Source organism: Tachysurus fulvidraco, chromosome 14, assembly GCF_022655615.1.
Source record: "Tachysurus fulvidraco isolate hzauxx_2018 chromosome 14, HZAU_PFXX_2.0, whole genome shotgun sequence".
NCBI classification, from domain to species: domain Eukaryota; kingdom Metazoa; phylum Chordata; class Actinopteri; order Siluriformes; family Bagridae; genus Tachysurus; species Tachysurus fulvidraco.
Genome location: NC_062531.1, coordinates 1,493,619 through 1,518,618, shown reverse-complemented (window position 1 = coordinate 1,518,618; position 25,000 = coordinate 1,493,619). Strand labels below are relative to the sequence as shown.

General features: G+C 44.5%; 1 protein-coding gene across 1 annotated transcript in view; it reads right to left on the bottom strand.

Annotated features, from left to right (window-relative positions):
* Positions 1-25,000, bottom strand: part of LOC113635324 (zinc finger protein GLIS1) — a 58,384-nt gene that overhangs the window by 23,396 nt on the left and 9,988 nt on the right. Inside the window, exons 4-7 of the mRNA XM_047799927.1 lie at positions 15,172-15,333; positions 12,472-12,582; positions 10,161-10,335; positions 3,556-3,688 (exon numbers count right to left, since the gene is read on the bottom strand). Coding sequence (XP_047655883.1) covers positions 3,556-3,688; positions 10,161-10,335; positions 12,472-12,582; positions 15,172-15,333 — 581 coding nt within the window. The remainder of the gene's footprint in view (positions 1-3,555; positions 3,689-10,160; positions 10,336-12,471; positions 12,583-15,171; positions 15,334-25,000) is intronic.

The window sequence follows — 25,000 nt, the reverse complement described above, 5'->3', positions numbered from 1 at the left end:
CACATACATGGTCACACACAGGGTCACACACAGGGTCACACACAGGGTCACACACACAGGGTCACACACGGTCACATACAGGGTCACATACAGGGTCACACATACAGGGTCACACACACAGGGTCACATACAGGGTCACACACAGGGTCGCATACAGGGTCACACACAGGGTCACACACAGGGTCACATACAGGGTCACACACACAGGGTCACACACACAGGGTCACACACAGGGTCGCATACAGGGTCACACACAGGGTCACACACAGGGTCACATACAGGGTCACACACAGGGTCACACACAGGGTCACACACAGGGTCACATACAGGGTCACACACACAGGGTCACACACGGTCACATACAGGGTCACATACAGGGTCACACATACAGGGTCACACACACAGGGTCACATACAGGGTCACACACAGGGTCACACACAGGGTCACACACAGGGTCACATACAGGGTCACACACAGGGTCACAGACACAGGGTCACACACAGGGTCACACATACAGGGTCACACACACAGGGTCTCACACACACAGGTTCACACACACAGGGTCACACACACACACAGGGTCACACACACAGGGTCACACACAGGGTCACAGACACAGGGTCACACACAGGGGCACACATACAGGGTCACACACACAGGTTCACACACACAGGGTCACACACACACAGGGGCACACATCCAGGGTCACACACACAGGGTCACACACACAGGTTCACACACACACAGGGTCACACACAGGGTCACACACACACAGGGTCACACACACAGGTTCACACACACAGGGTCACACACACACAGGGTCACACATACAGGGTCACACACAGGGTCACAGACACAGGGTCACACACAGGGGCACACATACAGGGTCACACACGCAGGGTCACACAGACAGGGTCACACACACACAGGGTCACACACACAGGGTCACACACAGGGTCACACACACAGGGTCACACACAGGGTCACACACACAGGGTCACACACAGGGTCACACACAGGGTCACACACACAGGGTCACACACACAGGGTCACACACACAGGGTCACACACAGGGTCACACACAGGGTCACACACACAGGGTCACACACAGGGTCACACACAGGGTCACACACACAGGGTCACACACAGGGTCACACACAGGGTCACACACAGGGTCACACACAGGGTCACACACAGGGTCACACACAGGGACGCCTCACCATCCAATACCAACTCACACCATCATCAGTTACCATCAGACTGCACCTTACACCAACGTTCTCTATCAAACATCTATAATTTATCTTCCTTAATAAATATCAACACAACACCATGTGCTAACAGACAGTCAAACACCAGGAAACCCAAACATAAACACCAAGCTTCACTATCAAACACCAGGAAACCCAAACATAAACACCAAGCTTCACTATCAAACACCAGGAAACCCAAACATAAACACCAAGCTTCACTATCAAACACCAGGAAACCCAAACATAAACACCAAGCTTCACTATCAAACACCAGGAAACCCAAACATAAACACCAAGCTTCACTATCACACACCACCACACACCAGCATTCTCCATTAAACATCACACACATCACCAACATCACACACATCACACACATCACACACATCACACACATCACCAACATCACACACATCACACACATCACACACATCACCAACATCACACACATCACACACATCACACACATCACACACATCACACACATCACACACATCACACACATCACCAACATCACACACATCACCAACATCACACACATCACACACATCACCAACATCACACACATCACCAACATCACACACATCACACACATCACCAACATCACACACATCACACACATCACACACATCACACACATCACCAACATCACACACATCACCAACATCACACACATCACCAACATCACACACATCACACACATCACACACATCACCAACATCACACACATCACCAACATCACACACATCACACACATCACCAACATCACACACATCACACACATCACACACATCACCAACATCACACACATCACACACATCACCAACATCACACACATCACACACATCACCAACATCACACACATCACACACATCACCAACATCACACACATCACCAACATCACACACATCACACACATCACACACATAACACACATAACACACATCACCAACATCACACACATCACCACACATCACACACACAACATCACACACCACCAACATCACACACATCACCAACATCACCAACATCACACACATCACCAACATCACACACATCACACACATCACCAACATCACACACATCACCAACATCACACACATCACCAACATCACACACATCACACACATCACCAACATCACACACATCACCAACATCACACACATCACACACATCACCAACATCACACACATCACACACATCACACACATCACCAACATCACACACATCACACACATCACCAACATCACACACATCACACACATCACCAACATCACACACATCACACACATCACACACACACATCACACACATCACCACATCCCACAGCATCACCCACATCACAACAGCACCACACAGCACTACACAGCACCAACAGCACACACAGCACACAAGGCACCAAAATCACCCACCAACATCACACACATCACCAACATCACACACATCACCAACATCACACACATAACACACATCACCAACATCACACACATAACACACATCACCAACATCACACACATCACCAACATCACACACATAACACACATAACACACATAACACACATAACACACATCACCAGCATCACACACATCACACACATAACACACATCACCAGCATCACACACATCACCAACATCACACACATCACACACATCACCAACATCACACACATCACACACATCACACACATCACACACATCACCAACATCACACACATCACCAACATCACACACACATCACACACACATCACACACCCAGCTGTGTGAGTCTGCGTTACACTGCAGAGGCAGGTGCAGTGTTTAATCCTGTCGATAGGGGGCGGTGTTGAAAATGTTTCTCTAGAAGCTAAAAAAAACCCCGACACACAGATATGGCAGCAATTGTAATGAGAAGCAGATAAATTGAAGTTTTGCCCACTGGGGCATTTAAATGTGATATAAGTGTTATGAAATTGTACGATTTATCAAAGAGGAATACAAAACCATACTCGGCTGCTCCCTTTTTTGTTTCAAAATAAGTGATTTAAAATGGAGATAAATACTCGATCTGTTTGAGAAATCCCTTTAGTAAAAGTCGCTCACACACACACTCACACACACACACACACACACACACACACACACACACACACACACACGGCTCACTCCATCTTTTTAACTCGGGATGTTTATAAGACTCAGATGTTTAAACTCTGCATCCAAAAACATCACAGTCCAAATTTACAAAGGAAGAACTAGACCAGTGTGTGTGTGTGTGTGTGTGTGTGTGTGTGTGTGTGTGTGTGTGTGTGTGTGTGTACCCACCCATCTCGGGGTACTGAGGGCAGCTGTGGAGGATTCTGGGTGTTGATGATGTCATCGCGGTCCAGGCGAGGTGGTCGTGGGGGGAGGTGAGTTGGGGCAGAGAGCAGATCAGTGCTGGAGCCAGAGAACAAACCTGAAAGACAAACAAACGTTAATACACAAAATTTACCAAATCAACTTATACTGACCTGATTAACCCCCACCCCCACCCCCACCCCAACCCAAACATATACACACAAACACATCTATCTATCTATCTATCTATCTATCTATCTATCTATCTATCTATCTATCTATCTATCTATCTATCTATCTATCTATACAGAAAAAAATACAACAACAAATCATTTCAGGTTTGTTAAAAACCTTTGTGGTGGTAAATATGAATTTAAATACTATTTAACCCCAACACACACCAACGTTCTACATTAAACACCAACACACACCGACGTTCTACATTAAACACCAACACACACCGACGTTCTACATTAAACCCCAACACACACCGACGTTCTACATTAAACCCCAACACACACCGACGTTCTACATTAAACACCAACACACACCAACGTTCTACATTAAACACCAACACACACCAACGTTCTACATTAAACCCCAACACACACCAACGTTCTACATTAAACACCAACACACACCAACGTTCTACATTAAACACCAACACACACCAACGTTCTACATTAAACACCAACACACACCAACGTTCTACATTAAACACCAACACACACCAACGCTCTACATTAAACACCAACACACACCAACGCTCTACATTAAACACCAACACACACCAACGCTCTACATTAAACACCAACACACACCAACGCTCTACATTAAACACCAACACACACCAACGTTCTACTTTAAACACCAACACACACCAACGTTCTCCATTAAACACCAACACACACCAACGTTCTACATTAAACACCAACACACACCAACGCTCTACATTAAACACCAACACACACCAACGTTCTCCATTAAACACCAACACACACCAATGCTCTACATTAAACACCAACACACACCAACGTTCTCCACTAGACGTTGTAAATACGATCACCAACATCACACAGATTTTCGGGGGAAGGTTCGGTCTGTACACACAAATAACAGAAAATAAAAACTAAAAAAAAAACAGCACATTGTTCGAATTAACCCCCTTTTTTCTTCTCCTCACGAAACAGAATTTCATTCAGCGTGCCGTTGTTTTGACAGCACAAATCCAATAAGCGTCCTTTTGAAAAAATAAAAAAGAAATGAAAGCATCTCTGTGTTTGCAGTTTGCTTTCATGTGAATTGGTTCTGTGGAAAACGACTCGCCTTTAATGGACCGTTGTGGAAAAAAAAAAAAAGATGTGACCGGTGAAGGCTACAAGCCAGCGATGTTTTTAATACGCAGTCAGACGTTAACGTTGAGGTTCACGTGAAGGTAGAGAGCTTTGTGACACGTCAGGGACGGCGTCCGACATGGCGTCGCGTCCTACCGTACGAACACGGAGCCAAGTCTGCCTTCAATCCTTCTCTCTTGATAGTTTAATGCCTGAAACACTAAAGTTCTTTATCTGCTGCTCTGCTATTACAATTCTCTACTCTGATTGTTTTCCCAGAAGCCCCAGGGGCAGATAAACCTGAAGAAACATCATCGCTGGCAGAAGGCAAAATGACTGCTGTGTAACAAACAAAGCTCATGACCTGCTACGACATCACGACACGACGGTGCGTCTCGTCAGAATGACAACACAAATATGACAAGATTTCATTTCTTAGTGGTTAGCACGTTCGCCTCACACCTCCAGGGTCGGGGGTTCGATTCCCGCCTCCACCTTGTGTGTGTGGAGTTTGCATGTTCTCCCCGTGCCTCGGGGGTTTCCTCCGGGTACTCCGGTTTCCTCCCCCGGTCCAAAGACATGCATGGTAGGTTGATTGGCATCTCTGGAAAATTGTCCGTACTGTGTGTGTGTGTGTGAGTGAATCAGAGTGTGTTTGTGCCCTGTGATGGGTTGGCACTCCGTCCAGGGTGTATCCTGCCTCGATGCCCGATGACGCCTGAGATAGGCACAGGCTCCCCGGGACCCGAGAAGTTCGGATAAGCGGTAGAAGATGAATGAATGAATGATTTCTTCTCTAAACTGCCCCCTAGTGGATACAAAGAGATGTGGTAGCTTAGTGATTAAGGCGTTGAATTAAGGATCAGAATGTCATGTCATGGGTTCGAAACCCAGGTCCAACAAGCTGCCACTGCTGGGCCCCTGAGCAAGGCCCTGAACCCTCCCTCTGGATGAGGGAGTCGGCCTGAGCAGATCGGTAATTTATCACGGGCTTGCACTAATAAATGTTGCACAGTTGTCATGGCAACGCTGTCTTTAGCTGATACAGTAACAGAACGTCTCTTACGACCCTGATGGGAATTCGAGCCTCTGGTCAAGAGTGCATGAAAACTGGAACAGATCGTACCTGAGCTGCTTACACGCTTGATTTATTACCCCGAAATCCTCCATCAAAGCCCCTTAAGTGCTTTCCCCTTTAGCCCCAACATCTGCTACTACAACGGGAAACACTCGGTGTGTAATGGCTGAGATTGCTCCGGCTTTCATGCCTTCGGTGCACAGAGGAGTGTGTGTGATGTTTCAGAGAGACAGGAGGAGGAGGTCAATTGCTGTAATTATTTATTTACCGTCCTTATTATACACAGCCATTATAGCGTTTATCGCAGCCCGCCGCCGCTGCTTTAGTCCTCCACACGTTTCCTGCTCTGACACACAGGTGATAATGAGCTGATGAGTGGCATCAGGTGGCTCAGAGAAAGGAACACACGATCGTTTACAGGACAGAGGGAAAGAATCACAACCTGGTCCTAATGTCCGCTCAAATCCCCGGAAAAGGAGGAGGGGTTTTTACTGATTGACAGCCAAACCATTACATCATCAAATGAGGAAGTTCACTAAAGAACAACATGATAATAAGGTAATTAACATTCCAGGTGATTTATACAAACCACAGGCCACAGCAAGACACACGAGACACACGAGACACACGAGACACACGAGACACACGAGACCACATATGAATGGGGAACATTGATGTCTGTTGGTGTTTAATGGAGAACGTTGGTGTGTGTTGGTGTTTAATGGAGAACTTTGCTGTGTGTTGGTGGTTGATGGAGACTGTTTGTGCGTTGGTGTTTAATGTAGAACGTTGGTGTGTGTTGGTGTTTAATGTAGAACGTTGGTGTGTGTTGGTGTTTAATGTAGAACATTGGTGTGTGTTGGTGTTGAATAGAGAACATTGGTGTGTGTTGGTGTTTAATGTAGAACATTGGTGTGTGTTGGTGTTTAATGTAGAGCGTCGGTGTGTGTTGGTGTTTAATGTAGAACGTCGGTGTGTGTTGGTGTTTAATGTAGAACATTGGTGTGTGTTGGTGTTTAATAGAGAACATTGGTGTGTGTTGGTGTTTAATGTAGAGCGTCGGTGTGTGTTGGTGTTTAATGTAGAACGTTGGTGTGTGTTGGTGTTTAATGTAGAACATTGGTGTGTGTTGGTGTTTAATAGAGAACATTGGTGTGTGTTGGTGTTTAATGTAGAACGTTGGGGTGTGTTGGTGTTTAATGTAGAACGTTGGTGTGTGTTGGTGTTTAATGGAGAACATTGGTGTGTGTTGGTGTTTAATGGAGAACATTGGTGTGTGTTGGTGTTTAATAGAGAACATTGGTGTGTGTTGGTGTTTAATGGAGAACATTGGTGTGTGTTGGTGTTTAATGGAGAATGTGGATGTGTGTTGGTGTTTAATGTAGAACATTGGTGTGTGTTGGTGTTTAATGGAGAACATTGGTGTGTGTTGGTGTTTAATGGAGAACATTGGTGTGTGTTGGTGTTTAATGGAGAACATTGGTGTGTGTTGGTGTTTAATGTAGAACGTTGGTGTGTGTTGGTGTTTAATGGAGAACATTGGTGTGTGTTGGTGTTTAATAGAGAACGTTGGTGTGTGTTGGTGTTTAATGGAGAACATTGATGTGTGTTGGTGTTTAATGGAGAACATTGGTGTGTGTTGGTGTTTAATGTAGAATGTGGATGTGTGTTGGTGTTTAATGGAGAACATTGGTGTGTGTTGGTGTTTAATGGAGAACATTGGTGTGTGTTGGTGTTTAATGTAGAACATTGGTGTGTGTTGGTGTTTAATGGAGAACATTGGTGTGTGTTGGTGTTTAATGGAGAACATTGGTGTGTGTTGGTGTTTAATGGAGAATGTGGATGTGTGTTGGTGTTTAATGTAGAATGTTGGTGTGTGTTGGTGTTTAATGTAGAACGTTAGTGTGTGTTGGTGTTTAATGGAGAACGTTGGTGTGTGTTGGGGTTTAATGTAGAGCGTTGGTGTGTGTTGGGGTTTAATGTAGAGCGTTGGTGTGTGTTGGTGTTTAATGGAGAACGTTGGTGTGTGTTGGGGTTTAATGGAGAATGTAGATGTGTGTTGGTGTTTAATTGGAAACCTCAGCTGATATTCAGCAAGTTTTTTCATACAGTTTTATTTTAAGTGTTTGTAAGTTCCACATCTCGCTCATGTTAATCTAAAGAAGTTGTTCAGCTGTAAAGTGACTAAAGCAAAAAGATTTAATCTGTAATAAACAGAGAAACACACAGACTTGTGCTTTAAGGCAACAATTCAAACAGAAATGAGTTTAATTCTCTTTCTCTCTCTCTCTCTCTCTCTCTCTCTCTCTCTCTCTCTCTCTCTCTCTCTCTCTCTCTCCTGGCTGGTGAACAAAGCAGCATAGAGCGAGCAAAATCATCCTGAACAGCATTTACATTCAGCATGTTGGCGAGCTCTGACCACAGCGAGAAGAGAACACACCAGAGGAGAACAAACAGCAGGATGAAACGGCCACAGCTGCTCCAGGCCAGAGAAATTTGCACACTGATGCAGCAAGATGTCCTCTTTGAACCGAGGAAAGAACGAAAGAGTCGGAGCCAAGGCTTTTTAAACAGAACTGAAACCGATTGAAGGAGTTCGGCTTTGGGCTGTTTTTAAGAAAACGCCACTTGTGCTGTAAATTGTGTGGATGACGCTGCCTTCAGCTCCAGGCGTTTCTCTCACTTCAGCGAGTCCATGTGAGAGTCAGAACCATCCAGGTTCCTCAGCGCAGGAGTGATCATCAGGTTGCTCTACACGCTCCGGCCCAGACCACACCGCTAAATAAATAACACTGAGTCATTATCGATTGCAATCATCGGGCAGAATCTGACCTTTGACCTCACAATAAGTATAAACTTGAGTAATGACACACGACCTCCTCGCTACAGAGCTTAACATGTGGACTTTATAATGTTAAAGGACTCTTTATTCAGACAGAAAGCTCACAGGAGGAAACGACCAAACCGTGACCTCACATCAAAACAATAAAGTGTTCAGGTTTATAGTGGCAGAATGTCACAGAACACACAGCTGTATTCTGTACAGACACCAGTGAGTGAGGAGTTTAAACATTGGTCAGAAGTCGCACACGAATCGCACGTCAGGAGTGGAGTCTCTGTGCCACTGTCTCATCTTCAATACGTCATGTTGTAACGCTGCTTTATAAACATTAATGTAACCTTTGTCTTAAGTCATCAAATCTTGACACGGCCATAAAGTCGCCATCAGCATCGGGTTCACAATGAATTACCTGAATCGACGGAATCGACTGAACTGACTGAATCAACTGAACTGACTGAATCAACTCGATCAGCTATATGAACTGAATGCAATAAAGTGACTGAATCAACTGAACACACAGAATCAACTGAATTGATCGAATCAACTCAATCAGCTACTGTATATGAACTGAATGCAATAAATTGACTGAATCAACTGAATTGACCGAATCAACTCAATCAGCTACTGTATATGAACTGAATGCAATAAAGTGACTGAATCAACTGAACTGACTGAATCAACTGAATTGACTGAATCAACTCAATCAGCTACTGTATATGAACTGAATGCAATAAAGTGACTGAATCAACTGAACTGACTGAATCAACTGAACTGACTGAATCAACTGAACTGACTGAATCAACTCGATCAGCTATATGAACTGAATGCAATAAAGTGACTGAATCAACTGAACTGACTGAATCAACTGAAAACACTGAATCAACTCAATCAGCTATATGAACTGAATTCAACCGAACACACTGAATCAACTGAATTGACCGAATCAACTCAATCAGCTACTGTATATGAACTGAATGCAATAAATTGACTGAATCAACTGAACTGACTGAATCAACTGAATTGACTGAATCAAAGTGAATTGACTCATGGTTCTGATATTGTTATTATTATATACAAGCATAAATTTTAAATATCATCAGGGGAAGATTTTGTTTAATATTAAAAGGTTATGAATAATTTTTTCACAACAAAATATCTTAACGTAATCTTCCTGGAGTCAGCTGCGTTTATATTAATGCACATGCTTTAATACGTTAACGTTACTATAGTAACAGTGACTTAAACGGTCAGTGCTGCACTGTGTCCACAACATGAACCTACACTATAAATAGATGTAAAGTAAAAGGTGTTGTTCTTGGTCATTCAGGGTGTGTACCTGTAAATATGTCCTGTCCCAGTGCAGGAGAGCATCCGTCCTTCCCGTTAACGTGGTGCTGCGATGGGGCGTGGCAATGCTGAGAAGAGGCGGGGCAGTGCTGTGAGGGGGCGGGGCCATGTAGATGCCGACATTCGCTGAGAGCATCTGCTTCCAAATGGGGACACGTCCTCAGCTGTCGATCACAGAGAGCAGTGGATCATAAAGAAGATGAAGAACTGAAATTAAAACAGTCTGATCTAAACCAATCTAATCTAATATGATTAGAGTAATATGCTAATCATTAAATTACACAACTGTGTGTGTGTGTGTGTGTGTGTGTGTGTGTGTGTGTGTGTGTGTGCGTGTGTGTGTGTGATAAACTGGCATGTCTTTCAGCATGTAGTCCCACCAGAAGTGCTTACACACTGCTCTACTGTCCCGCGTTGTGATTTAATTGCACAATCCGTCACACACGAAACTGAAAAACACCACCTATCAAAGCGCTCGTCCACTCGCTCGGGCCAGAATTCGGGGAACCTGGACGATATACAGAAGTAAAGAGAATTCTCTTGGCGTCATTTTCCACTCACGGTAAAGCCGTGTTGTCCTTTAATACACAACAACCATCGCTTCTCTTCATATAATCACACAGGAATCATTCATGTGCATCTTATTAAAGCCTTTATCCAATCCAGACACCAGGCGCACAAACACCACCTCGCTCCGGGCATCGGCACGAGCACAGAAACGCTTTTACATCTGAACTCAGAACATTGTGAGTTCTGTGTATAACAGACCCCGGCCCTAAGACCGCGTCCGACTTCCGCTCGCTTCGCTTTCGCCGCCACCGAACGAATCTGCAGATGTGTGTTTGTTATATTGTTTAGAATCATTTCATGGGGTTACTTCAGGATTTTCAATCTCTGACCACAGATTTCTCCTTTCCATTGTTCATGTAAATTTATTTGCTTTCGTCCCTCATTTTTCGTCCGTCTAATAATTCGTACTAAAACGTAAGCAGTACGAGGAGAGCAAAGCGAGTGGAAATGGAGCGAGGCTTTTATCGAGGGCGTGTTAGGAACAGAACCAGCGCTGGAACTCGGCCCTCCGTTACATAAAAGCCACTCCGCTTGTGAGCGTTGCGTGACATGCGGTATTTATCAGCCATTACGCAAGCGCATCAGAGGCCTTGAGTGACACATGGCAATGGTTTCAAGCCTTGGTGTGTTTTCACCCACTTGCGAGTGTCCTTGCAGCTTCACATGGAATAAACTTTTTAGTGCTCGCTTCATCCTGACTGAAATCTGGACAGGATTGAACGATGCTTCAAATGAGGTGTGACTTGAACCTTGAGTCGTTATAAATAACAAGGCTGCATAAATATGGAGCTGAAAATATAATAAACACACAAACCAAAGTAAAGCTGAAAGTAAAAGAAGCGGTTGTGCTTCTCCGTCCCGGCTGCGCCGCTGCGACTCATCTGGTATCGAACAGAGGCGTGTGATCTGACGATCGATGGGCTACGAGGGTTTGTTTGACATCTTGTGCACCACATCTGGCCGGCGGTTTGTGGGGTTCTGCGCTGTGAGGTTTATTAGCAACGGCTCGCTCTCACATGTGTTTCCGCTTTGCGCCGTTCAGCAGCAGAAGGGAACAGCATCATCCGGACGCCACTTAGCCACGCGCAACAATGAGGCCTTTCTGTGTGCGCTGATGTGCTTTAATGAGGAATGTGCACTACAGTGTGTGTGTGTGTGTGTGTGTGTGTGTGTGTGTGTGTGTGTGTGTGTGTGTTTGTGTGTTAAAAACACTGATCTATAGAAGAGGAAATGATTTCTAAAAAAAAAAAAGTCTAAATAAAAAGCACTGAAAACCATAAAAAACTCCTACTAACATTATAACATGCTAATAAAGCGCTTATAACACAGTTATAAAACACAGTTGCAAAGATGCAATAATAAAGCAGTAATTAAAAACCAAAGCCTTAATAAAGCACTAATACAAGCCTAATGAAGCACTAATCATCAAGCACTAATCATAAAGCAGTAATGAAGCTGTGCTAATAAAACATTATAACATTTTGGAGATTGTGTTTTAATCACTATTTTAATCGCTTTATTAATCTCTGGGATTGATTAAGATATTGGATATTGGAGAGATTCCACATTTATCATCTTTCCCAGAATGCCTCTCTGTTTGTGGGCGGGGCTAATCAGAGTAATATAGGAGCATGATCCACCAATTACAAGAGGGAGGTACGAAGTACATTTACTAGCTAGCTACATTAGCCACTTAGCTTTAGATTTGAATGAATGCTAACGTCTCTTACCTTCCTACGCACCTGCTGCTCTTTAGCCGAGTGGATTTTGACGTGTTTGCGCAGGGAGCTGGGATCCGTGTAGCGCTTGGTGCAGCCGGGGATCTGACACGCGTACGGCTTCTAAAACACAACAACATCTCCGATAAACACACGGTCCATACAACATGAAACAAGTCGGGATAAACAGTCTCAATAAACATCATCAGGAGCTGCTTAGTTTAAAGAATCAGTATAAGAATCACAACAGAGTCACGACAGAGTCACAACAGAGTCACGACAGAGTCACAACAGAGTCACGACACAAGATACGACACGACAGAATCACGACACAACAGAGTCATTACACAACAGTCATTACACAACAGAGTCACAACAGAGTCACGACACGACAGAGTCACGACATGACAGAGTTACAACAGTCACGACACAACAGAGTCATTACACAACGGAGTCATTACACAACAGTCACGACAGAGTCACGACAGAGTCATGAGACGACATGGTCACGACAGAGTCATGACACAACAGTCACAACACGACAGTCATGACACAACAGAGTCACGACATGACAAAGTCATTACACGACAGAGTCACAACACAACAGAGTCAAGACACAACAGTCATTACACGACAGAGTCACAACACAACAGAGTCAAGACACCACAGTCACGACACGACCGAGTCACGACACGACAAAGTTACGACAGAGTCACGACACAACAGTCATTACAAAACAGTCATTACACAAGTCAGAGTCACAACATGACAGAGTCACGACAGAGTCATGATACAACAGAGTCATTACACCACAACAGTCACAACACGACAGTCACGACACGACAGTCACAACACGACAGTCACAACACGACAGAGTCACAACACGACAGAGTCACAACACGACAGAGTCATTACACAACAGTCACAACACAACAGAGTCACGACACAACAGAATCACGACACAACAGAGTCAAGACACAACAGAGTCACGACACAACAGAGTCACGACACAACAGAATCACGACACAACAGAGTCAAGACACAACAGAGTCAAGACACAACAGAATCATGACACAACAGAGTCAAGACACAAAAGAGTCACGACACAAAAGAGTCAAGACACAAAAGAGTCAAGACACAACACAGTCACGACACAAGACAGAGTCATTACACAACAGTCATTACACGACATAGTCACAACAGAGTCACGACACAACAGGGTCACGACATGACAGAGATACGACAGTCACGACACAACAGAGTCATTACACAACGGAGTCATTACACAACAGTCACGACAGTCACGACATGACAGAGTCACGACAGAGTCATGACACAACAGAGTCATTACACAACGGAGTCATTACACGACAGTCATGACACAACAGAGTCACGACATGACAATCATTACACGACAGAGTCACAACAGAGTCATTACACAACAAAGTCATTACACAACAGTCACAACACAACAGTCACAACACAACAGTCACGACACAAAAGAGTCATTACACAACAGTCACAACACAACAGTCACGACATGACAGTCATTACACGACAGAGTCACAACAGAGTCATAACACAACAGAGTCATTACACAACAGTCATTATACAACAGTCACAACACAACAGTCACGACATGACAGAGTCACTACAGAGTCATAACACAACAGTCACAACACAACAGTCACGACATGACAGTCATTACATCACAGAGTCACAACAGAGTCATAACACAACAGAGTCATTACACAACAGTCATTACACAACAGTCACAACACAACAGTCACAACACAACAGTCACGACACAACAGAGTCATTACACGACAGTCATTACACGACAGTCACTACACAACAGTCACGACACAGCCGAGTCACGACACAAAAGAGTCACGACACAACCGAGTCACGACACAAAATGACAGAGTCACAATACAACATCTTAATTCCTATCATAAGAAGAAATCTGAAATAAAGTTAAAGTGAAATCGGGTGAAGTAAACGTACCTTTCAGCTGAGAAGTTATGGAGAGAAGAAGAAGAAGAAAAAGAAGAAAAGAAGAAGAAGAAGCAGAAGAAGAAAAGTAGATTTTAGTTTAAAAGTTTAACAACTTTTATCAATAAAAACTCCAAAATAAAGATGAGTAACATTTTTAGAAGGAGTCTCAGTGTCGGCGCTTCGTATCGATGATGTAACTCCTGACTGATAAACTCATAACCTACAGCAGCAGGATTACTACAGCATGATTACTACACCTGCTGAAGCGTCTCGGTGGAGGAATAAATCCGGCTGTAGTTGGTGACTCGAGCTGATAAGATGAAGTGATTGAAGTGATGTGAGTTTAAAAGAAGGTTAGTGACGTTCTCTGTGTGAAACGTGGACAATACACACCATTAGAGTGTGTACCGTTAGCTTAGAACACACAGAAGAGAGAGAGAGAGAGAGAGAGAGAGAGAGAGAGAGAGAGAGAGATGGATGGAGGGATGGAGACAGTGTTGGATCGTGTATTGTCAATGAAGGTTGGAGAAAGATCTCTGCTACGCTGCTATGGCTAATAAGCTGTCGTCTCATCTACAGTGAAAAACTTTAGATTCTGCAACTAGTGTGGATTATATAAGTTCATAAAAGAACACACACACACACACACACACACACACACACACACACACACACACACACACACACACACACACACACACACACAGGGCTTACGGTGTCGAGGTGTGTGCGCTGGTGCTTGGCTCGGTCACTCGAGTTGCTGAAGGCTTTCTGGCAGCCCGGGTGCTGACACAGGTACGGCTTCTCACCTGTGTGACTTCTCAAGTGGATCTTCAGGTTCTCCAGACGAGAGAACGCTTTATTACAGCCCTCAAACTGTACAGACAGAGAGAGAGAGAGAGAGAGAGAGAGAGAGAGAGAGAGAGAGAGAGAGAGAGAGATAGAGAGAGAGAGAGTTCAAAAGGATCAAAGAAGTAAAGAAGTAGGTAGAAAGTAAGAAAGAAAGAAAGATAATGAAGGAGAAATGGGGAGTGACAAAAAGGATGGGAGATGCAGGAAGAGAGAGAGAGAGAGAGAGAGAGAGAGAGAGAGAGAGAGAGAGAGAGAGAGAGAGAGAGAGAGATTGTTAGTGCACTTAACAGTTTTGTTATATACACACATACACACCACACACAGGCCTTTCCCTGTACGGTCATGACCTTGACATCTTAAACATTTGACCCCTGTGTTTGTGTGTGTGTGTGTGTGTGTGTGTGTGTGTAACATATCTCCACTTCATCTGTGTAATGGGACTTAAAGTAGTCACAGCAGCTAGACATCAACACACACACACACACACACACACACACACACACACACACACACACACACACACACACACACACACAGTCTCTCCTCTGAACACACAATGCAGTGTATCAGGAGCTTCCTCTCCAATCACTTAGTGGACACTCTATCCCCGAGCTCCGCCCCCTCGTCCCCTCAGAGAACCAATCAGAGCGCTGGAGCATGGCTCCGTTTTCACTGAAGGAGAGAGAGCTCTCTATTTCTCATCCACTCACTCTCTATTGAGACACAGCCATTTAATACACACTGAAACTCTATATACACACACACACACACACACACACAAAGCAGATTGAGTGACCTTGCCTACAGTATGTGTGTGTGTGTGTGTGTGTGTGTGTGTGTGTGTGTGTGTGTGTGTGTGTGTGTGTGTGTGTGCATGTGTGTATGAAAGAGCCTAAACACTAGAGTGTACGTCTTGTAACTGTTTGGATCAATTACATTAACGCACACAATACACACATTCAAGCAGTTACTGTCGTGGAAACGCTGTTGCTAAGCAACTGTGAAATAGCAGTTTAGGACTGAGGCTAACCGTTTAGCTATAGAACTATAACCTGTTCTGAGCAGGTGTTGTCAGTGACCCGGGGCCCCCTGGCACCATCTCAGGGCCCCCAGTTTGAGAACCACTGGCCTAGGCTACATGTCCTGAGCAGGTGTTGTCAGTGACCCGGGGCCCCCTGGCACCATCTCAGGGCCCCCAGTTTGAGAACAACTGGCCCTAGACTACATGTCCTGAGCAGGTGTTGTCAGTGACCCGGGGCCCCTCAGACACTGATGACAAACTCCTGCTGATGATCTGGGAAACGTCTCTAACAGCAGTCACAATGTCATTGTTTGTGTTAAACACGTTGTGAATGAGTTGTAACATTAAACAGGAGATCATGACTTACTCTGTGCTCAAAGTGATGCTCGCAGCTCCAGGGCTTTTCTCTGTGGGGCAACGAGGACGATGATGAACAGTTCCAGGACCTGCTTTTTTCCCATTGGTTGTTGTGTTAAATCTTACCCAGATACAATAGTGCTGTTTTCTGATTGGCTGTTGTGTAGCCTCTTGTTGTGATTGGCTGATAAGTGTCAGGCTCGACTAAGAGCTCCGGAGGCATAGTACCTGCCCGTTTCCATAGACACGGCGGTGCGGACTGATACGTTTCGGGCGCCGCGGCTTATTAAATATATGATAAACAGTCAGTTTTTCTGCGTAACACTTAGCATAAAACACTGCTAAGCTTATCTAATCTGCTACTTCGAAAAAGTATCGCGCTAACACGAGCTAGTTAGCTTAACAAATGCTAATGCTAACTCTCTAGCTAGCTATCTGTGATACTTGATAAATATTTTTACCATATTTTATGCTCATGATTTGATTAGCTTTTTCTAAATATCGTGGAATCTTCTTCAGACGTCTGGCTTGTTTCCGTGGTTACCGTGCATTTACCGTGTCGTGCTAGCTGGCTAAATCATTATCCTCCACCATAAACTCGCACATTATTACATTATTATTAATGTGTACAGGAAGTCCTATTGTATATAGTGCACCAGGTCCTGTTTCCTGTTCCCTACTCCTACTACATAGGGTACGACACAACGGTTTATTCCTCGACCCCTGCTGGACACCTAGTGCACTACAAGCATGTACGAGCAAATAAACTAGTAAACCACAAACAGCTTGTCACTTGGATATCTGGTGCACTAGACAGTGTGCACTAGTGTTTAGGTTTCACACGGCTACCCTCCGTACAGTAAGTGCACAGCATAAGGTATGAAAAAAATCCCTTTTCCACCCTTTTTAAAACACGAAACGTCTCAATACCGAATTCTCGTGCACTACATAAGAGCCCTATGTAGTGTACTTACAGTGTATAGTGTAGGGGGAATGGAGCTGAAGCACAAACATCCATCCGTAATAGGGTACAAACCAATTAAACACCAAATAATGTCCACAGAATAAAGTATAAAATCTAGTCTCCTGTCCAGTAGGTTGCTGTCTGTCTGGCTGAGGTTCTCTGCACCGCTGTGGTGTTACGTATAAACATTTAGCTGGCGTTAATCACGGTAAAATCCCTCGCCGTGTTTATCTTCTGTCTCCGAGAGCCCGAGAAGGCAGCGAGTGCGCCTGCGACCCGTCCGAGTGCACGAGAGCGAGGCGTATCTGGCGGCGCTCCATTCGCTCTCGAACCCTCACGGCCTTCAGCAAACATTTGGCGTGACAGTCAGGTTCGTGCTGATTAACGGCAGTGAAGGCACCGAGTCGTACGGCGGAAATGAGACACGACCGGCTCCGAGACGCCCTGATGGGCTCAGCGTGGACACCGAGCAGAAAAATAACATGCTGTATAAAATATCACAGCTCCTAGAACAAACACTATTGAGTGGAGGAGGGAAGGTGCCTGGTTCACTGTAGGCCGCTACACAGGGGAGGACGTGACATACATGAACTAACGGCTTATAAACTTAAAACGTGAGTCAAAAGTAAAAATGATTCCTGATTCATTCATATGATTCATCTCTCACAGCCTACCTACAGTAGTGCCCAGTGGACAACTGAGGGTTAATGCACTCTGCGGTCGGGTTCTTTACAGAACCCCTCACAGTGGACTAGAGAGAAGTAATATGTGTTTTGAACCCTGTTCTGCAAGCAGAGAACGAGAACCTTTTTGTGGTCTAAACTCCGAGAACCTGCACCCTAGAACCACTGGTGCTTCCAATCGAGCTTCTCTGAGTTCACAATTACAAACATTTTTTTTGTAGCATTCAGTCATTAAGAGAAAATTTAAGGGTTCCTCTAGAAAGACAAAAGCAAAGAACCCATTAGGTCCAAAGTTCTAAGCTCATAAAAAGTTCTTTTGTGGTTCCTGGGTTTTAAAAGGAAGCCCTGATGACACCTCACACTCACGGAGCTTCTTTTTAAACCCTTTACAAGTCTGGTTTTTGAGCTGATAGACTGATGAAAGCAAACAATGCTTAAATGTTTTTTTGTAGAACGTTTAAGGGTTCCTCTAGAGGGAAGAACCGAAGAACCCATTAGTGCATATTTGTAGTAACAGTATAAGTGTAGTGATTTGGGACGGTTCCCACGCGGTCTTCATTACGCTCAGAACCTTCTGCAGGTGATTGCTGCTAAAACCCCGGGGCTGTAAGAAACATTAAATCCGTTATTACGTGTAATTATTGAAAGCCGAAGCGCAAACAGACTTCCACCGAAGTTCCTCGTGAGTTTCTCGCACGCTTCCTGTGGCACCGAATTCCAACGTGTTGTAACGTGTCTCACCGATCAGTCTGCCGTAGAAACGCTTAGAAAAAAAATCGGCTCTTCGTTCCTGCTGCTGCTGAGTGACAAGTGTGAGGATTTTTCACAGAAGACCGGACCCGAGAGAAACATGTGACTTTAATCGGTCATGTTCCAAATGCCCCGGAGCGAGGCACAGAGCGGAGCGGTGCAAATGGATGAAATTATATCCATATGATCCAGCGAGACAGCTAAGGGGAGACAGGTTTCCTCATGCGCTTCGTCAGGGCACTAAATTAAATCCAGCTTGCCCTGAAACATTCCCATTACATCGTTTACACGTATCGGTTCCACATCCAGAACGTCAGCGCTCTTAACAGCCAGTTTCATCTGCTGCAAATCGCAAGCCTAATTTCAATTAAAGCCCCGACCCCTGGCTCCGCTGCCTTGTTTATAACACGCTCGCGAAGCAGAGCAGAAATTCCTGTGCCGTAAACTTCATTTATCTGAAAATTCTCACTTTATTTCTTCATCTCTCGGACATTTCCTTGAAATTTCAAGACTTTAGATCAGGACTTGATGAATGCACGTTAACACGGTGCGAACAAACCTGTCGTCCAGATGCGAAAGAAAGATTCTAACAAAAAAAAAAACAAACGAGTCTTTTTCGGAGAACTTGTTCTGGAAGGAAGCACAACAGGAAGTGACCTGGGAATCAGGAATCTTGTGCGTAACCTTAACATTAACACCGACGCTAGCATCGGGTCGAAATTGTTCCCAGAGCAGAGAAAAGTGCGAGAGAAAAAATGTAAACTCTCAAACGATCATTTTTTTCGGTATCCTTTTTTATTTCAGATCCTCATGCGGCGCTCGGCGTGACCTCGGCTCCGAAACTACTCTCTGGGACTAAGGAGAGTTTTTTGTTTGGTAAAGTGATCTTACAAAGATAGAAAACACACTGCTTCATTTTTTGTGCGTTTCCCAGAAGAACCAGAACCAGGACCATAAGCAGTACCAGGACCAGTAGGAGGACCAGGAGCAGGACCAGGACCAAAACCAGAATCAGGACCAAGAGCAGGACCAGGAGGAGGACCAAGAGCAGGACCAGGAGGAGGACCAAGAGCAGGACCAGAATCAGGAGGAGGACCAAGAGCAGGACCAGGAGGAGGACCAAGAGCAGGACCAGAATCAGGAGGAGGACCAAGAGCAGGACCAGAATCAGGAGGGGGACCAAGAGCAGGACCAGAATCAGGAGGAGGACCAAGAGCAGGACCAGAATCAGGAGGAGGACCAAGATCAGGACCAGAATCAGGAGGAGGACCAAGAGCAGGACCAGAATCAGGAGGGGGACCAAGAGCAGGACCAGAATCAGGAGGAGGACCAAGAGCAGGACCAGAATCAAAACCAGAACCAAGAGAAGGACCAGGATCTAGAGAAGGACCAGAACCAGAACCAGAACTAAAAGCAGGACAAGAACCAGAACCAGAACCAAGAGAAGGACCAGGACAGAAGCAGGACCTAAACCAACAAGTGATTGGTTACAAGTGATCACCTCATCCACACACATTCTGCAGGAGCCCCGTGACTCTCTAGGCCTGTAGCTCAGAGGACGAGCGTCGAGTCACCAGATCTGTTTACTGCCAAGGTTCTGAGGCTGATGACAGACAAGACGTAAAGTCCACCATGTCATCGTCTCATCTGAGCGTCTCTAACGTCTAATTATAGAGGAGGAGAGAGAAAAAGAGAGAAGGAGAGGACAGGGCATTAATTATCTACTCACTTAGGGAACATGAGGAGAGAGAGAGAGAGAGAGAGAGAGAGAGAGAGAGAGAGAGAGAGAGAGAGAGAGAGAGAGAGAGAGAGAAACAGAGAAACAGAGAGAGAGACAGAAAGGGAGAGAGAAAGAAAGACAAACTCGTACTCAGTGATGCGGCACTCCACTGTTTATATATTCATAAAGTCCTCATTTATAACTTCCAGTGAAATATTAAAGACCCACTGCATCATTCAGCTCCACCGAGTTATTATTGCCTAGTGGTCAAAAACAGGAACTGCAACATGGGGGAGGAGTCACGCTGTTAGCTTCTGTTAGCTACATTAGCATTCTTAGCTATTTTTATATAGACTCAGCTGTTCGGTCTCATTTTATCGTCCACATCCTGATTTCCGTCTAGTCATAAAAATTGGAACACATTTCATGTCTATATCTTAAACAAATGCCCAACATGGACTATGTAACCGTGCTGGGATTTGACCCTACAAGCTCCTGAGAGCTCAACAGAAGCATAACTGCTGACTTGGACATCTTTATACAGCTAAAACAGAACCGGCTTGAGAAATTCCTGGGCTGGTCTGCTGAGGGAAAGTGAAACGGATAACTAGGCCCTGCTGTGTCATTTAATTCCACAGCCTACGGTCTGATATTCATGAAGGATCCGAGCTGGAGTTTCTCACTTGTTTGCTTTAGCGGTAACGTGAGTGCGCGGCTGGTGAGGGGATGGTGGGCTGGTGAGCACGGCTCGCCCACGCGTCACTGAAAAGCTTTCTCAACAATCCTACATTCACTTTTCCAGCTGTGTGTTAAATACAGCATGACCAGATCCCACCCCTGCAACTAAATATCAGAACATCTGACTCAAAATGACTCAATATGAGTCTGACTCATCAGCTCTGACTCTGATTTAGCATTTAGAGAAAAAAGATTATCATCACGCGATATAAGCCATCCTGCCTCCCATGATGCATCAGTACCTCTTATATCCACTACTGTATAAGTGTTATGGTGCTGCTATGGTTCTGGAGATTGGAACAATTACAACAAACAAACAAACAAACAAACAAACAAACAAACAAACAAACAAACAAACATTACTGACGACTGTAATGCAAAATATAAACATACATGACGGTGAAAAAGACAAACACTGTGGCAATAAATAAACATTACAGTGATGATGATGACTGACACTGATGATGACTAACATGACAGTGATGATGACTAACATGACGGTGATGACCGCTAACATGACGGTGATGACGACTAACGTCAATTATGATGATTATGATGAATAATATAATGATGATGACAACTAACATGATAGTGATGACGACTAACATGACAGTGATGACGACTAACATGACAGTGATGACAACTAACATTATAGTAATGACGGCTAACATGACAGTGATGACGGCTAACATGACAGTGATGATGACTAACATGACGGTGATGACCGCTAACATGACAGTGATGACAGCTAACATGATAATGATTACGACTAACATGACAGTGATGACGACTATGACAGTGATGACAACTAACATGACAGTGATGATGGCTAACATGACAGTGATGAAGGCTAACATGACAGTGATGACGGCTATGATAAAGCTGGGCAAGTCGTGGCCTAATGGTTATAGAGTCTGACTCGTAATCCTAAGGTCGTGGGTTCGAGTCTCGGGCCGGCCACGACTGAGGTGCCCTTGAGCAAGGCACCGAACCCCCCGCAACTGCTCCCCGAGCGCCGAGGCATAAATTGCTGCCCACTGCCTCGGGTGTGTGTTCACTGCTGTGTGTGTGTTCACGGTGTGTGTGTGTTCACTGCTGTGTGTGTGTTCACTGCTGTGTGTGTGTTCACTGCTGTGTGTGTGTTCACTGCTGTGTGTGTGCACTTTGGATGGGTTAAACACAGAGAACGAATTGTGAGTGGGTCACCGTACTTAGCCGTATGTCACTTTATTATTATGAGTAAACACCTGCACCTGCCAAAGCCAGAAGTATAAAGACCATTAGCGTTAAGACAGAAACATTTGTAAAGGTTTACACACTTCATAAACACCTTCATAAATTCTCATGATAAATCTGCCTCTGTGTGTGTGTGTGTGTTTGTGTGTGTGTGTGTGTGTGTGTGTGTCTTTCAAAACTTGCAGTGATTCTGCAGCTAGTGTTGGATTGTGTCACAGGAACAGAGAGACGAAGAGAGACAGACAGAAGGAGTTTGTGTAACAATGCTGGGAATTCTGCATCCTTCTGACTACAAAACCACAGACAGACAGAGAGAGAGAGAGAGAGAGAGAGAGAGAGAGAGAGAGAGAGAGAGAGAGAGAGAGAGAGAGAGAGAGAGAGAGAGAGAGAGAGTGTAAACATACATGTCTGGAAAGAAGCGAGTTTAATGAACGCTGCAGGTCCCTGTTAAGGAGCCGTTTCATGAGAACTTTACCTTTCATTTTCAGCTGCATTATTGAGCTTAAACCTTCTGGCCAATCAGAATTGAGAATCCTCGACAAAATCTATAGCATATAACATAACATATAGTACACAGTATAAGTGTACAATAAGTAGAATTCTTAGTAAATTAGAACATTTTGATAAAATAGATGTAAAAAAAGTAATGCTAAAATGTGCGCTAGCTGTTACTAGCAGTCTAAATATTGACATAATGAGACTTGACACGACTCTATTAAAGCCCATTATTAGCTCAGCAGAATGGGACATGTCCGTTTGTCCCTCCGGTGTAAGACAGGGCGAAACAAGGGTCATTAGTGAGCTTGGATCTGTATCAGCACATGCGGCTCTCTGCTGGGAATCTGGATTTTAAGCCTTTTGAAACGGTGAGGGCCCAGAGTCCGACCGTATTAGTAAACCGATACGGCTCGCTTTTTTCCAGGTTAAAGCGATTAAAGCTTGGAATTGGGACAGTTATGACACAGAGTAAGAGCAACGTAGTCTCTCGGCCTCTGTTACGATGCTCACGGTTCAGATATAGACGCGGGGGAAATTAGCCATTCCTAATGCTACATTCCACCGCTAATGTGATTAGCATCGGCGCAGAATACGCACGGACCATGGACATGTTTAAGCGCGGTTATCGAGCGTGACGCGGATTAATTAATTAAATAATAATAATAATAAAAATAATAATAATCTACAAGCAGAGATTCTCACAACGAGCAGAGAGATATTAAGAAACAGTGATGCGATAAGAAAACAGTGAGCAGAGAGAGAGAGAGAAGGGAAGGGAAGAGAAGAGAAGAGAAGAGAAGAGAAGAGGGACTGGATTGCATTAGCGTTCTGATTGACTAGAAAAGTTTTACAACTGGACAGAATCTTGGCCTGACGTCCTTCGACAAGGAAAAACAAGCACGAGGCATTCGTGAGATTTCCAACACGGAGCCAAGACGTCAGTCTCCGGATGAGCCGCATTAACACACCCCTCACATGTGGGCCGCGTTACGCTTTTCTAACCAACCGAACATCGGCTCTCACGTGGGACTACAAGCTGGAGAGATAAGAACATTCTATATTTACTGTATATATACATAATAAAACTCTTTCAGCAATTTTAACATCCAAATATTAAAATGAAATATGTATAACTAAAATATTTATCTAAATAAAAATAAAAACAACAGTAACAGATGCTTTAATGAGTCCCAGAAGTAAGAAGAGAAAAGAAAACCAAGCAACACACAACAGAGGCTAAGGGTGAGTATACTGTAAGAGGAAGAACTACACAACTACACAACTACACAACGACACACACACACTAGCTGCCGTCAGCTGGACGCGTACTACAGAAGGCAATCAAATCAACATTAACACAGTGGTTTCCATAGTAACAGCTCACTGAGAGTGATGTGTAAGGTGTAGCAGACAGGTCCGGGGTGTCGCGGCTCGCTACAAACTCGGCTCAGCTTTCGCTTCGCATTCACAGGGAAAAGGCGTCGTGTGTTGTTTAATTAGCTAATGGCTGTAGAAGGCTCATCTTCCGCTTGAGTGTTGATTGTTCACAAAAAAAAAACCTCTCCGCAGCTCCGAGAGCGAGAGCGCAAAGAAAGGAAAAGCCGTAAAGTGCGAACAATGAAGCAGGTTTCGTCATCCAACTTTCTTTCATTCTAAAGTGCAGAGACGGGTTAAAGAGAGAAAACGTGAAAGAGGGAAAACGTGAAAGAGAGAAAATGTGAAAG